A 16,677-nucleotide genomic window follows, 5' to 3' on the forward strand; every position below is an offset into this window, starting at 1 on the left:
GCAATGAACAAATAAGAATGTAGAGACCAAGATAACAAAGCAATGTGAGATTAAATTTGCTCTAAGAGTTGATTTTATGGATGAAGTATAATTGCATGTAGTACACATTGACATATGTGGAGTCATGTTTGGAAGCTCATACATATATATGAGGGATGAAATCTTCATGCAAAGAATCAACTAGTATCACCTAGTCAAGAATGGGAAGTATTACATCATAAATGTGCATAAGGGCAAGTCCAAGTTTTCACTAGTAAGTTCCAACCAAGCCAAGAGGTTGATTAGTTTGAATAAGAAATGTGTTTTACTTTTATTAGGATAAAGTCAGTCAGATTATGGGTCTACAAGAGTAAATGAATCCCTGGATGGGTGTAATAAATAGTAATAACATCAGCTGGAAGAGCTTATACAGTCGTATAGAGGAGTGTTCCAGGATCCCAAACGACTACCACCCGAGGGAAGTGGAGCATAAAAAACAATTATTGCCACTCTCACTACATAATATAGGGTTGTATAGGTAGTCCATTCTAGAGTCAAATGAAGTGAAGAATTAGTTGCAACAGCTATTAGAGTAGGGTGTGATTTTCCCAAGTAGCTCACCTTATAGGTCACCCATTATAATTATACCAAAGAAGGATGACATTGGAAATAATTTGCATCAATTATAAAGCATTAAACAAGATTACACTCACGAGTGCCCTTTTCCTAGGATCGATGATCCATTAAATTATTTTTAGCACAAAAGACACTTCACTAAGTTGGACCTTAAATTAGGGAACTGCTAGGTATGTGTCAAATAACAATACACTTGGATGACTACCTTTAAAATAAGGAAAGGTTTGTATGAATTGTTGGTCATGCCATTTGGTTTATGTAATCCATTTTATGATACTAATGAATGATGTATTTCACCCATATTTAGATTCATTTGTCATTGTTTATTTGGATGATATATTGGTTTATATTTCTAACTAGGAGGAGTATATCTCACATATTATGTAGGTGCTCGATACTTTGAACAAGAAATAGATACTATCTATCCTCAACAAAGTTGACTTTTCCCAACAATATTTATTATATTTTGGGTACGTGATTGGTGGCGGGGAGCTCAAGATAGATCACATGAAGATGGAGGTCATAATGACGTGGTTAGTTCCTACAAATTCCTTTAAAGTTAAGATTTTTTTGGGGGCAGCACAGTACCTATGCAATTTCATAACATCATTTAATAATGGTTACACCACTCACTGCCATAACAACAATAAGCAAGAGTTTTTAGTGGGTGAAGAATTAGGAAAAGGAGTTTTATAAGTTGAGAAAAAAATGTATTCAGTCACTAGTTATTTTATTAACAAACTTGCAAAATCCCTTCAAAGTGGAGATATATGTAAGTGGGTATGCCATGGGAGTAGCCTTCATCCAAGAAGGAAGGCATGTATGCTACTGGTTTGAAATATTTCATGTTGCAATTCTCAACCACCCTACTTATGAAAAGGATCTGTGTGTTATTACAAGTTATTAAAAGATGGAATCGTTATCTAATTGGGAATATGACTATCATCCCCATCAAGCATTGGTTGCTACAGTATCCATAGGCTTCAAGTAATCTACAATAGAAGTAGAGGGGGTTATCACAATGGTTTCATCTAGTCATCAAGTACAAGAGAGGTGGCATAAACAAGTTGGTAGACATACTTTCAAGCCCACTTGCATCCATAATTATATCTTTGAGAACTCTAATGCACATGGAGGCTTTCAACTATGATGCATATAGAGAGGCATACTAATGGGCTCCTACAATGGACATCGTGCACACCCACCAATAGCACTATTTTTATATCCTTTGTCCAAAGTTCACATAATTTGACCTTGTCAAATGTACAATATGGTTGTCTTGCATGTTTGATTATAAATTGTTTAAGGGGTTTCTTGAATTATTTGGTCATGTTCATGGTTTTACTTGGTTTTTGGTGAAAATAATGTACTAATTGATATGATAATGTGAGAATCCTTTTGACCAATAGCCCTGAAATAACCTGAAGATCTTATTCCTGATATAGCTAGCACCTAGCCCAAGACCACTATGATTTACTTGAAGACAACTTGACCAACTAGGGACTGCATTTAGAAAGTGAATTCAATACTAAAAATAGGGCCCTATGATTTTGGGATTTAGAGGGAAATAGTCCACCTATCAAGGGGATTGATCCTTGCCTTATTTATATAAAAAGGATTCGAGGCTTAGCCTTTGGAGGGGTTGTTGTTGTAATTTTATTTATAGTTGATGGGAACCTAAAACCTCATATTTTCCACATCAATTTCAACCTTTTTGGCCAATTTTTCTTGTCATAATAGTTATCTAGGAAGCATGCCCTTGCTAATGGTGATATATTTTTCCTTAGGCATGTTCCCCGTAATTTAGATCATTTTAAGTGATTATGGTAGTGTGATTAGGGGAAAACTAACCTTTGTATGTCTACTAATGAAAAGGATCATGATACATTGTTTCATATAGGCTATTATAGGTTATGACATTGCTAGAAGTGATGTTTATGTTGTTATAACAACTATTGTTCGGTAGTTCTAACACCTATCAGTCACATTTCTGCAACACCTACCATATCATTGTCATAACACCCGATGTTGATGATGTTGTTGTAATACCCATGGTTGTCATTTCTACAACACATTGATGTAACATTTGTTACATGTAACCATTATTGTAACACCTGAAATTTCCATTGATGTTACATTTCCTCCACATGGCTATTACACAAACTTAAATGATCCGCTTGAAAAGGCGAGTACACATTCTCACACATTTGTTCACAGGTGAATATGATGGATATCATGAACAAATGGATATCTCAAGACAGTAGCATCTTAAGCCACTATCCACAATGAAAAGCCCTGACATACATGAAGGGGCAGCAGAAAAAATGAGTGATATATATCAGCAAAGGGACTCAGAATTAAATGAAGTTTTCAAGGCGGTTGAAGACAGTTTTCTGCCACAAAGATCAGTTGTTATACAGGAGTTTTTATTTGCAAATCAGAGTCTGGACATCTTTCATAGTCTTGAAGACCCGATGACAAAGTATATGGAAATTTTAAACAGTATGCAGCTAGCATCATTTTGCAGGTATATATCAAGGCTTCATTATGAATTTTTCTTAGGCTTATTTATTTTTCTTTTCAAGGTTCAAAGATTGGCTTGAAGTCCAACAGTCAAAATTGTATTGGTACCAATAAATTGTATCGGTACCAAAATTGTATTGGTACCATTGGAAGTTTGATTTCACTTGACAAGGATAATCTAAGCTAATTAGAGTAGGGATAATTGTGCACAAATAAGCTTAGTGTCAGGGCATTTAGATTTAGTTTGTATATACATTTCAGATTTGACTGAATAGGAATACGGAAGAGAGGTTTTAGGAAGGGGTTTTTCAGTTTTCAATCTTCAGATTTTACAAGTTCTCAAGGGTGGTTGAGAATAGTTGCAAAATTGAATCCATAGCCCAACAGATTAGGCACATAGTCTACAGCTCTTAGTGTACCACAAGGAGATGTTATCCACCATGGAGCTAAATGTTGTAACAATTACTGGGTTAACATTTTTGTTAGGTCAAAGATTCATAATTCATTATCTTCTGAGCATATTTAGATGAAGACGTGATGATATTGACATAGAACCAACAGTTTGTAGTGGAAGTGATGGCAATGAAAGAGGAAAAGGCGAGAATCGTAGTAAACCAGGTGAAGAAATTAGAAACTTCAACGTCGGTACTGGGTCAAAGAAAGCCTTCGTTGTTTCAGATGATTTTCCCAAGCATGGAGTACATCCTCAAGTTATGCATTGCCAATGCAGAATGCTTGACACTAGGCGTGAGGGAACAGAGCAATTGCATGGGTGGTTACATAATAGCAGATGGCATAAAAAACTTCCCGCTTCTTGCATAGACAGGCATTATAATGTTAATATAATTACAGTATTAAATCCAGCGTGCATGATGGTGTGTAGTTTGTAGCACTATCTGTCTGTCCATTCAGGGAGATTTGCTTCATATTTCTTTAAATCGGTGTGTGTTAGAAGGTTGAAATCGCAGATATAGTGGGGTCGTTCAGCGTTTCTTCAAACGGAAAATCAAACCAATTTACCATATCAAAGCCAAATAAATCTCCAGATCATCACTAATTGTGGGTATCTTGAAAGCACCCATCTAATATTCTAGTGAAGCACATATAAATGGTTATGAGATCATGCCCCATGTAAAATAAAAATAAATGACTTCTTTCTATAAAATAGATAGGTGTCGAAGCAGTTTGCAAACAAAGGAAGTTTCTGGATTTCACAATTGGATCAGTAATACGATTCAAGAGTTTTTAGGTAAATCTGAGAAGAACACTAGAGCAGGCTTATGATCTGCAAGTGAGATTGATGGATCCGACCAGAAGAAATTCGTCGTGTATTGTGATCGCAAAGCAGCCCAGATCTAACTGATCGGGTTAATTGCAAACCCCCTCGCTGGCGGACGGGTGATATTATGCTTTTGTTTGAGGTGATTTTGGTAATGTCATACATACAGAGACTATAAGCTGAGTTCTGACTGTTTATCCAAACTTCCTCGCAAGTTCATAGCAGCACATGCAAGGACTGTTTAGATTAGATTATTTATATTTGGACTGCATTTTTGGCAGCTGCTCCTTTAATATAACCATATAAATACCGTAGTATAAAATCCAAAAAGATTAAAAGGCATTGGCTGAAAGCGTAATTTAATTCCAAAAAAGTATTTACATGAAATTAAGTTTAAAGATTGATTTTATAACTAAAAGTGGAAGTTATGCTTTGGGAGAGAGATAAAAGAAATAAAGGGGGGCTTGGGGTTCGAAAGAGTGAGATAAAGTAAATAAAGGGGGCTTGGGGTTCGAAAGAGTGAGATGGGGGGCTTGGGGTTCGATAGTTTTGGGGGAGAAATCTGTAAAATATTGCACTGACAGCCCTAAGCAATTTTTCAAGAAATCAATACAGATTCCATTTTCTCAAGTTTGATTGCATTCTGTATTCTTCTCATGTGTATATGCAGCCTGTTCATAGCCTGTTTATTCTAAGCTGTGTTCTGGAATGTTTGAAATAAATTATTATGTTCAAGAATGAGTACATGCATGACCTTAACAAAATTTATTTTAATGAGATGAGATTAAAAGATTTGCAGGAGATTCAATTTGTTTCGAATGCACCTTTTGATCTTGTGGAATTGATACAATATAATTTCCAATGTTGCACAAAGCGCGATCGGGATTTAATCGGCGCCGGGAAAAAAGCGGAAAAAATCGACAAAAGCGGGAAAAAGGCGGAAAAAAGCGGGAAAAAAGCGTTTGGCACAAAAATATTCATTTTTTTTCATTTTTTTTCAATTTTTTTAATATCTAAACCATCTACAACATAAAATAAATACATTGACACATAAATATGATAAAAAAACTAATATATAAGATGTTTAATATCATTTCTAGCGCTAAAATCACACATAACATTGAATCATGTCCTGAATAGTAAGTCCTGAGTCCCAAGTCCAACTCAGCCTCAAAATATCAACAAAAAATATGATAATGTATCGCATCATGTCATAATGTCATATACAATAAAATGAAAGTCTAATCCTATTGATTTCCTCTGCCCCTCTTGCGAGAAAATGGCACAGCTTTCTCTTTCCCTCTAGATGTAGACGCTGGTGCCTGTGCTGGTGGAAATGGCAGTGGAGTCTGACGTGCTCTAGAAGCTGAAGAACTAGTAGTAGCAGCTACAGGAGGCTTAGGTGGACGGAGACCACGTCCTCTACTGGTGGTAGTGGTAGCCCGGGTAGCCCGGGTAGGCGGTGTCACCTCCTCCTCCTGCTCCTCCAACTCCTCCTCCTCCTGCTCCTGCTCCTCCTCCTGCTCCCCCTCCTCCTCCCCCTCATCCTGCACTAACCAATCCTCAGTGGGATCCATGAGAGGCCTCTCGGTCTCAACCCTCCATTCAGCAGTGGTGTCAATCCCATCCAATGAGATGGCTTCCGTATCAGGTGTCTTACTCTTCTCTAGTTGTCTCACCCACAATCGAAGATTGTAGTAGACATAGACCATGTCATTAAGTCTATGGGACTCCAACCTGTACAAAGTTCATGAAATAATAATTAATAATTAATATTATAAAAAAAATATTGTTTAAAACTTTAATGAATTCAAAAATTTATTTGGAAATTTGCAATATTTTAAATGTTTAAGTGTTAACCTATTGCGCTTCTTGTTGTGTATTTTTTCAAATACACTCCAATTGCACTCACATCCCGAGGAGCTGCATGTTTGGCTGAGGATGCGTACGGCAAGATTTTGCAAAAGGGGTACTCTGCCACCATACATCTTCCACCATGCGTCTACAACAAAATTACAAATAAAATTTTAAATAAACATAAGAAAAAAATGGAATTTGAAGAAACAATGAAATTTGAAAGTTGAAACAAAGTTACAAAGTACATACTACAAACTAAAAAATACCTGGCATTTTAATCGTCCTATCAATGACAGCCATCTCAAAGCCAAATGTGCCACCTGACAACTTATATTGCTCAATTTGTCTAGAGATCTCCATACGTTCTTCTGGAGATCTCACCATCTTCTGGACACAGGTTAATAATCCTTCCACGACCTCAACATCAAAATTAAACCCACATGCATAAGAAAATGCAGGGTTCAGGAAAAGCCCAGCAGCATGAATGGGACGATGGAGTGTGTTGTTCCATCGCTCATCAATGACTTCCCATAGGAGTTGTCTCTGAAACCCATCATCTCCCTTATCATCATAGTAGGACCGAATGGCTTCTTTGGCCCTGTCCATGGCTTCATACAAATAGCCCATTGCGGGCTTCTCACCATCAACCAACCGAAGAACCTTTACCAAAGGTTCTGTAACAGCGCACACCTCCTGCACTCCCGCCCAGAAGTCTTCCTGGTATGAAACTAGTTTGCAGACGGCCTCTCCTTCTGGTTTGCGGCTCATTGACGAAGCACGCCACTCCTCTGAAAGAAACATTCTCTTCAAATCCCACATAGAATTCAAGAGGGATTGAAGAGATATGAAACTCGTCGCAAACCGTGTAATGGCGGGGCGCACCAACTCTTTGTTGTTGGTGCATTTTCTCATCAAGCTAAGCACAGATGTGTGATTGTAAATAAATTTTGTGATGCTTTTTGATGAGTCAACAACCTTTTTGACAAAGGGAATTTTCCCTATGTCCTCTAACATCAAATCAATACAATGGGCAGCACAAGGTGTCCAAAATAAAGCAGGATGCCTGTCCATAAGCATTCTACCAGCAGCAACATAATTTGCAGCATTGTCCGTTATGACTTGGACAACATTTTCTGCACCCACCTCCAAAATAAACACATCCAGCAAATCACATAAAGTTCTTGCATCTTTGATTTGATGAGTTGCATCAACAGATTTGATAAACATAGTCCCCTTGGGACAACTAACCAAGAAGTTTATAAGGGTTCTCCCCTTTTGGTCAGTCCAACCATCTGACATAACAGTGCATCCTGTTTGTGCCCATGATGCCCTAAAATCCTCCAATCTTTGGGTGCAGTCACGCTTTTCATCTTGAAGAAGCCGGCCTCTGAAATCATGAAGAGAAGGGATTTTGTACCCCGGGCCAACACTGGCAATAGCATCAACAGTAGGTTGGAAAAATGGATTACTCCTTACAATGCTGAAAGGAATATCACTCCAGAGGAGAAATTTTGTCATCAACTTGTCAGCTTGTTCTTTTTCAGTTCTTTTTAGCATTGAACCAATAGTTGGTTGTGAACCAGGTGTGGTTCGAGGAACAAAATATGATGATGCAGCTACCGGATTGACTGACGCTGCAGTAGAACCAGTGCCACTTGGCCCACTTCCTTCAACTGACCTTTTTAGTTGCCTTTTGAGTTCTTCTTTGGCATCTCTAGTGTGCTCTAATTCTGCCAATGCTCTCATGGCTTTTTGGATAATTTCAGCATTTGTATTTAGACAGGGCCCCACATCATGTCCAGGGATTTGTGCAAGGTGGAACTTCAACCTGTACACCCCCCCGAATATTTCCTTTCCACACAACTTGCAATACAAGTTTTGTCTATCATTCGGAGTTTTAGGGTCACCATATTCCCAGAAAGGATCCAATTTCCTTGGCATGTTTGTTTTTGAATTTTGAATTTGCAAACCTATGGAAAAATAAGGATTAGGAAATAGGAATTTAGGATTACATAATACAAATTACAATTTAGCATTTGCAAAATTACAAGTTAATTATTTCCAAAATCCCAATTTCTAAACCCAAGTTACCTAACCAAATGCCAATGGCAAATGCCAAAAAACAATGAAAATTCAAAAAAAATAAACATTGTTTAAAAAAAATGAGAAAATAAAAATAAAAAATTGGTTCTCATAGTCATAACAAATTACCCATCCCAAATCAATGAAAAATTTCAAAAAATTCTTTAAAAACAATGAAAACCAAAGTTTTTATAGAAGCAAAACCAAAAAAAATTAATCTACATACCTCTTTTATGGACAAATTGGTGATCTTGGCTTGGATTCCTCCTAAAAACGCTTGGATTCGCTCCCAAATCCGACGGAAACCCTTCAGCTCCTCTCCCTCACCTCTTCTCCTCCTCCTCTGCGCGGCGACAGCACAATGAATTAAAAAAAAATCGAATTTGCCATATAAAACCCCGCTGCCCGCGCCTCCCACGATTTTTACGCAAAAAATCGCAATTTTTTCGAAAAAATCGCGATATTTTCAAAAAATCGCGATTTTTTCGATAAAAATCGGTATAAAAAAAAAGTGGCGATTTTTACGGATAAAAATCGCGATTTGATCGGGCAGAGGAAAAAATCGCGATTTTCCGATAAAATCGCGATTTTAACAACACTGATAATTTCAAATGTTAGAAAACACATAGTTATATTCCATTGGAATCTTGAATGTTAAATGCAATGCCTCTTGGGGTTCTAGTCTCTTGAATTCTTTATTACTCGAGGGATTAGTCCTTATCCTTCATTCTTCTATCACTCTTCAAAGTTGATTAAATCTGATTTAAATCTGCAGCTTCTGAGAAATTGGCCTATTTGGTTGAAAGAAATGAGCTTTTAGGGTTTCAAAGACTTATTGCAATCCAACTAATTTATCGAAGGTCTGCTCATTTTTCGAAAGTTTCAAAATATTTTGATGTTTGGTCATTGTTTCCTCTACAATCGGGTATTGTCTCCAGGGTTACAACACCTTCTATGATAGTTTTATATGTGCCGACAGCCTTTCCTTGTGTAGCCCATCATGTAGGCCAAGATGTATGAATGTAAGTTTTTAACCCTTGTCTAGTACCTTGGTAAGGTCATTTGATATCTTTCCTAGATCATTACTTGGCCTCGTCTAACCTTTTTGGGATCTCCTTCCATGGACATTCTCTTCCTCTTGGATAGACTTCGATGTGCATGTCTAATTTTGATCACTTGATTAGTCAATGATGCATTTGGCAGGTTTCAAATGTTCTCAAATCCATTTGAGGGTACACAAGGGTTAACTGAAAATATAATCTCAAGTTTCATGCTTCGCATATAGTGTGCAATACACCAATTCTATGTTCGATCCACCATTGTTACTCATGGATTTGTATAACTCGTGACCTACAGACCACAGCATGGATGATGACCCTCTCGCTAGCTGGGAAAACTCAACTCGTGTTTCATCGATCAAACTCATGTATGAACCTACCCAATGCAGGGATTTTGCCCAACAATTATTTGACATCCCCTCGATGCCACTAGGTCATTCACTTGTCAATAAATAACTTTATTTCATTTGTTTTAAAAGGTATTCTTACTCTCTAAAGCATTGAAAGTCTCCAAAATTTGTGACTAAAAGATCACCAACTTCTTAAGCTCTTGTGTTCTTGGATTTACTATCTTCTCAATCCCTCTCACAACAAAGACTCCCCCTCACAAGTATGTTCTCAGTTGGTTTTGCTTTCTTCCTCCTGTCACATTGGTCAGCTTGGATCTAGGGTCTTTCCATTAGTGTTTTCCTAGATCACCCAAAGCGGGCTACTAGTTCACTCACTACAATGAGAACACCTCACAATTGAGGGAACACAAAGATCTATTACATTGGGTATTATATTTATTGTTATTATTTGATAAACCTTATATTGTATATACATTGCTTTGCCTTGGACAGGATTTTCAAGGTATCTTGCAAGTAGATATGGGCAGAGATGCAAGAGGCTCAACTCTTACTGGTTTTTCACAAGAGGTTTCAAGTTTTCCTTTAACCCATGTAGCATATTTTCCTTCCTCCTTTTTTGCGTTGGCTTCGTTTCCTTTTGTTCATTAGTTAGAACACAAATTAATTAGAGGGTTCGTCTAGTTTCCTTTCTAAATGCTATTTCCATTTCTTACTATTATAGAACTCTTGGAAACTTGATCACAGTACCTTGTGAAATCAATTAACCCTACCTAAGCACATTAAATCAGATCTAATAAGTAATATTTACTCTCTTTCTTTCACCTTTTCCTAGTGCTCAGCTGCCCTCGACAATGGAGTAATGACTTCACTCCTTAATGCTCTCTTTTGGTCATGGTTGGGCCAATTTCGGCAATGTAGTAATGACTTCACTCCCTTAATGCTCTCTTTTGGTTATGGTTGGGCCAATTATGTGGATGTGTGATGCTTCTCTCTAACCAATGTGCTACAGGGGAGCCATATACTAATAATCTTAGAGAGATTCCATATATTTATCATAGTCTTACAGGACGCCATATACTAATAGTTTTAAAGAGATTAGAGAGATTCCATATATTTATCATAGCCTTGCAGGGAAGCCATATACTAATAGTCTTAAAGAGATTCGATATATTTATCATTAGCTATAAATACCGTCACAAAAGGACCTTATATTAAAGCATATCATTGTCCAGTTGGCAAGCCATGGAAACTTGATGTTTTATATTAAAGCATCATTCTCCAGTTGGTAAGCCATAGAAACTGAATGTTTTTAATCATATGCCTTTACACTTGAGAAAGACGTAACAAAATATGTTTTTCTATAACATAGTAAGCCATAGAAACCAAATGTTTTTAATCAGATTCCTTCATGTCTTTTGAAAGATGTAGCAAACATGTTTTTGGTTTTATCACCGTCCTTGTCAAATATATCTTAATAGTTTACACCTCCATTACATAATTTAGATAAGATAGTGGGATGACCATTGCGTAGAGACATTTAGAAATGCCATAAAAGATTCTTTTATTTTCTCCATATTAACACAAGTTCCCTCCATGGGACTTCACTCCCTTAATGCTCTCTTTTGGTTATGGTTGGGCCAATTATGTGGATGTGTGATGCTTCTCTCTAACCAATGTGCTACTACTAATAGTCTTAGAGAGATTCCATATATTTATCATAGCCTTACAGGACGCCATATACTAATAGTTTTAAAGAGATTAGAGAGATTCCATATATTTATCATAGTCTTACAGGGAAGCCATATACTAATAGTCTTAGAGAGGTTCTATATATTTATCATAGTCTTACAGGGAAGCCATATGGCATATGCTAATAGTCGTAGAGAGGTCCCATATATTTATCAGTGTGTTACAGGGAAGCCATATATTAATAGTCTTAGAGAGATTCGATATATTTATCATAGCTATAAATACCATCACAAAAGGACCTTATATTAAAGCATCATTGTCCAGTTGGCAAGCCATGGAAACTGAATGTTTTTTATATTAAAGCATCATTCTCCAGTTGGTAAGCCATAGAAACTGGAAGTTTTTAATCAAGTGCCTTTACACTTAAGAAAGACACAACAACACATGTTTTTTATCACATAGTAAGCCATAGAAACCAAATGTTTTTAATCAGATTCCTTCATATCTTTTGAAAGATGTAACAAAACATGTTTTTGGTTTTATCGTGTCCTTGTCAAATATATCTTAATAGTTTACACCTCCATTACTAAATTTAGATAAGATAGTGGGATGACCATTGGGTAGAGACAATTAGCAATGCCATAAAACATCCTTTTATTTTCTCCATGTTAGCACAAGTTCCCTCTATGGGACTTCAGTTCCCTTTTGAATAAAGCAAATATTTTATATAATCAATTACAATTATAATGTTTAAACTTTAAACATACAATGGATTGAACTGACTTTCCAAAACAAATTACAAAATGCTCAAACCAATCACCAATTAGAATGTTTAAGCATGTAATGGATTGAGGGAATTAAACTGTAGAGTAGTGGAGTGCTGCCCATGCATTTTATTTATCAAGATCCATAAAATCACTAATTCTGGATTTGAAATATTATGATAATCATTTAATGAATTTCGAACATAAAAGATTGCATGTGATTTCTGCTTTTATGAAATACCTAAAATAAATTTGAATTATGTAGCACATTGATGAAGCTCCTAAAGAAAATGACATGTTCACATGACATCTTCAACAGAAGTTTTAGACAACTAATGAGATATTAGCCCATTTAGCAATAACATCATGAGCAGCCTGCCCTAACACAATTTATACGAGCAGCTGCTGTTTTAATGTAATTAGCAACATAAGCTAAACACCAACATATATAAATGCACAAGAAAACATTAAGACCAGAGGCCTAATAGGATAGCAGGATCAAATTTCTAATTCCTACTGTGAACTCAAATGCCAAACTAAAACTGCCAAATACAGACAACAAAATTGAACATCAGTGCCTGATGATGCTACTCTCCCAACTTACAAATTTATAATGCTTCAACACCTTCATAGTCCATGCAATTTAAATACCTGATGTAGAAACAAACAAGACAACAGAAAGATATTAAGGTCTAAACAATTTTAAATGACAGATTGAAAAATGGATCTGCACTGCTAACCATGTCAGATAACAAAAGGCATATTTGACTATGAACACCAACTGGTAAGCACAACACAGTAATCATTAAAATTTCTGAAGTATTACTGACTCCACAGTAGATAGTTTACAACACCAACTGGTAAGAACAGCACAGTAATCCTTAAAATCTCTAATGTATTACTGAATCCACGGTTGTGAATTTAGAACACCAACTGATAAGAACAACACAGTAATCCTTAAAATCTCTAATGTATGTATATGTATTACTGACTCCACAGCAGACACTTTGCATATAAATATTTTGTAAGGATAAAAACATACATAATGCAGGAGTTGTCCATCACTATCAAACAATTAATCTCAGCCAGAGTATGTGCAAATCTACTTGCAAGAAATTTAATCCTAGTTCAACAAACAAGATTTCAAAGTTCTATAAACAGTACTGCTAACAAAAATCAACTGAACAATGAAAAAACTTATGTTGCCAATAATCAATGCATACCTCTACCACTGGAACCAATCGCTTCTACCCTGTCACAAATAATTTCAATTGCTGAATTTGTAAAGAGATTCATTCTAAAACTGCAACAGTTATTAATCACAATTCCACCTAAGCCGTGAGCTCGCATGGAGCATGGAAAGTCCGCCCTCGGCAAACATCTTCTAAATTTTCTCCCGCATAAGAGCAAAGTGGTGAGACCTCCACCCCTGCACAGATTTAGATATGTTTATCTCATTTTCTATTAAAATAGTTACTAAATTGGAAAATAACAAGTTATTTTGTAATAAGGAAAATACTATCTGTGTAACAATGTTGAGAAGACATCATGCATTTACTTAACCACTCTATAGAGCGCATACAGAAGAATGATGTCTTGATGCATATCCTGGAAACCTAGCAAAGATACAAACATGTGTTTGATAAACTAAACTGTAAGTTCGGTATGCATATCTAGCTAGTAACATACAAACATGTGTTTGACAAACTAAACTGTAAGTTTGGTATGCATAATGAAACAGAGCTGTAATGTTAGTTTCAAAGCTTTGCCCCTTCCTTCCAATAACAAATTAAAGTAATGCTAATGCAACAGCTTTATTAATACCATTATTAAGTGAACCTTTCGTTTTCATCTTAAAACACACTCTGAACGTCAACCCTTCTAAAGTAAGGTCCAGCTCTGACAGTCCTTCCAGGTTGACAAAGGTCAACCCTGAGTTAAAAGGGTTTCTCCTGGTCAGCCCTTCTTTAGAGGGAAAAGGTCTTGAGCTCAACTCAACCCAGCAAGGTCCCAATCCTAAATCTAAGAACACTAAAGCTGCCAGAGATGTAACAAAATTATGATCGGTAACATATCAATGCCTTGTTCCGCTTTTGATCACTCAGTGTAATCAACAATACAATGAAGTTATTGATATGCTGAAATAAATTACCATGAGAATAGGTACATTTTTGACAGCCCTAATCTTTTTCTCCAGATAATGATGTTTGAATATGTCGAAACCAATGTTCCACCAAGTTTCCAGGACGGGGACACAGGAACGGGGCAACGCACAAGGGAGACGTGTGCAAGAACCCCAAATTTAGAGAAATTCAAGTGGGGACAGGGGGACATCCAAGTGTATATATTATATATAAATTCAGCTTCAATATTGAAATACATTGATTCATGCATCATAAATGATTCAGTGAAATAGAAATTGTAAAATATGGTATACATTTGTTTAAATTCATCATTCATTATTCTTGAACCTGATTAGTACTGAGCAAAAAAGTAGATATTCAAGTCTGAAGACTGGAATAGTAAATTGAAATTACTCGGCGCATCGGGGGCTCTGCGGTGCGCATCGAAACTGGGTTTGTAGTGAGGGTTTTGCAAGAGGGGTCAGATAATAATATGTCACTGGAAGTCTTTAGTTTGTAGTGTTGCTGGTACTTGAATATGGTATCATACTTGTCAGCTGCTCCTTTCATGCTAGTGGTTTAGGGATGTTTAGGCACATGTATGGTGGAGAAATGGAGGATGAGATGAATTTTTCATTTGACACTAACAACTATTCTACCATCTAGACTGAGCAGCCACCTCAGACGTATGAGCTGGGATCTAGGGTAACAGTTGGCACTACAAGCATTGGGGTTTTCACCACTCTTCAGCGTTTGGAGTCGGATTGGGCGGTCTCAGAATTTACCTCTTCTACTGTAAGTTTGTTTGTGCAATGCAAGTAGTGGTCTTCCGAGTTAGGATCGACGCACTCATTAGGGTTTTTTTATTTTGAAATGCTTTCCGGTGTAGGCCTTTTTTCCAGATCTCCTTTGGATATCCAGGAAGAGGTTCCTTCATTTGAGCTTCTCCTTATGGCTCTAAGCTTGAGCGGGTTGTGGCAGAGGCAGGGGGAAATGAGAATGTGCTTACAGGCTTAGGGTTGGACAAAAGCAAAGGAAGAGGGTTGGTCGAGGGTAATGGAAGCAAGGAGGAGGAAGGTGACCCTTTAGGGTTTCAAGGGAATCAGGCCACTGGTACTAAAAATTATGTGGTTGTGGTGGAAGAGGCCAACAAAAGATATGGGGTTCGAGATGGGGTTTTGGACATGCCGCCAGAAACCGTAGGCGCTCAGATCAGTCTAGCAAGCCATCAACAGCTAGGCAAGAAAAGGAAAAAAGGTAAATGTGTCAAGGTTAAGTCTATTGAGGAGAATTTGGTGCTAGGGGAGGGTGTTCAATTGGGGGATGTGATGGACACCTCTGAGAGAGTGGTGGTCGGTCGAGCGAGGGGTAGACATTTTTTGGAGTTGTTGCATGCTTGGGTTGAATGAGAATGGCAAAAGGAGCTTCGTGAACTCCTTAAGATAAGTACTTTTGCCGGAGGGTGGTTCATGTTCAAATTTTCTTTTACAAAGTGGCCAGCTAGGTGATGAGTAAAACCTAGTGTATAGATTTAGTGTTGATTCTCTTGAAACGATGGACTCAACTTTTTTATGCTAGCACGGAGCAATTGGGGCTAGCTCCGATATGGGTTAGACTTCCAAAGTTACCCCCTAAGCTTTGGAATATGGACATGTTCAAGGCCTAGGCACATTGGAAACAAGCTAGGATCTTTTTTTGGAGGATAAGTCATTTGAAGAAAGCAGAAGAATGACCATTGCCAGGATCATGGTTAATTTGGACTCTCGTGAGGGGTTGCTTCCATAATTGAATATTTTTTATTGAGGTCTCTCCCATCGACATTTACGGGACTACTGGGGCATCCCTTTTAGGTGTCGTAGATGCCATAAGGTGGGCCATGTTCTCTGGGATTGTCATCTCCCTTTCTTGGGTAAAAAAGGATGCAAAACTTTCAGGGAGTAGAATTATGGTAAGGAGATGGGGCATGGTCTGGAGGGGCCCACGTCCGTTCCTAAGAGCACTTGGTAGGCTACAGCTGAACCTATGAATATGGACATGGATGCAAGGTTGAAGATAGGCAGAACGAGGGAGGACTCTGGACGAGATTCAATGGCGAAAAGTGCAACTTCATCTAGACTTCCTTTTTGGGGGAAAGGAACACACATGTCGATGCTCTCTCTAAAGCAGGTGCTATGCAAATTATGGGCTCGTGGAAGATGGAACAAATAGAAGACATAGCTTTTGTATATTACCACATGCGTTTTATAAAAGGCATTCAATTGGTCAGGGATCCTGAATGATAGTTATATTTCACTTCTTTTTTAGCTATGTTTATATCGATGCACTACGATTCCCAGG

At 37.3% G+C, this 16,677-nt stretch overlaps 2 protein-coding genes across 2 annotated transcripts in view; both read right to left on the reverse strand.

The window, feature by feature from the left end:
- Nucleotides 1–5,455: 5,455 nt before the first annotated feature.
- LOC149246760 (uncharacterized) lies at nucleotides 5,456–8,780 on the reverse strand. The gene is made up of 2 exons (XM_089455747.1): nucleotides 6,278–8,780; nucleotides 5,456–6,154 (listed from the first exon to the last, which is right to left on the reverse strand). Exon 1 carries the CDS (start codon nucleotides 8,213–8,215, stop codon nucleotides 6,530–6,532), a length of 1,686 nt encoding a protein of 561 aa, XP_089311873.1. The 5' UTR covers nucleotides 8,216–8,780; the 3' UTR covers nucleotides 5,456–6,154; nucleotides 6,278–6,529.
- Nucleotides 8,781–13,462: 4,682 nt separating this feature from the next.
- Nucleotides 13,463–16,677, reverse strand: part of LOC149246761 (UDP-N-acetylglucosamine diphosphorylase 2-like) — an 82,699-nt gene continuing 79,484 nt past the window's right edge. Inside the window, exon 16 of the mRNA XM_089458017.1 lies at nucleotides 13,463–13,646. Coding sequence (XP_089314143.1) covers nucleotides 13,549–13,646 — 98 coding nt within the window. The 3' untranslated portion in view covers nucleotides 13,463–13,548. The remainder of the gene's footprint in view (nucleotides 13,647–16,677) is intronic.

The sequence above is a fragment of the Pinus tabuliformis genome, chromosome 7 (assembly GCF_031772625.1).
Source record: "Pinus tabuliformis cultivar Carrire ecotype Pingquan chromosome 7, CPIR1, whole genome shotgun sequence".
In the NCBI taxonomy this organism is placed as follows: Eukaryota; Viridiplantae; Streptophyta; class Pinopsida; order Pinales; family Pinaceae; genus Pinus; species Pinus tabuliformis.

What these genes read in the sequence shown, in the direction of transcription:
- LOC149246760 (XM_089455747.1), bottom strand. Translation starts at nt 8,215, where the DNA reads ATGCCAAGGAAATTGGATCCTTTCTGGGAATATGGTGACCCTAAAACT.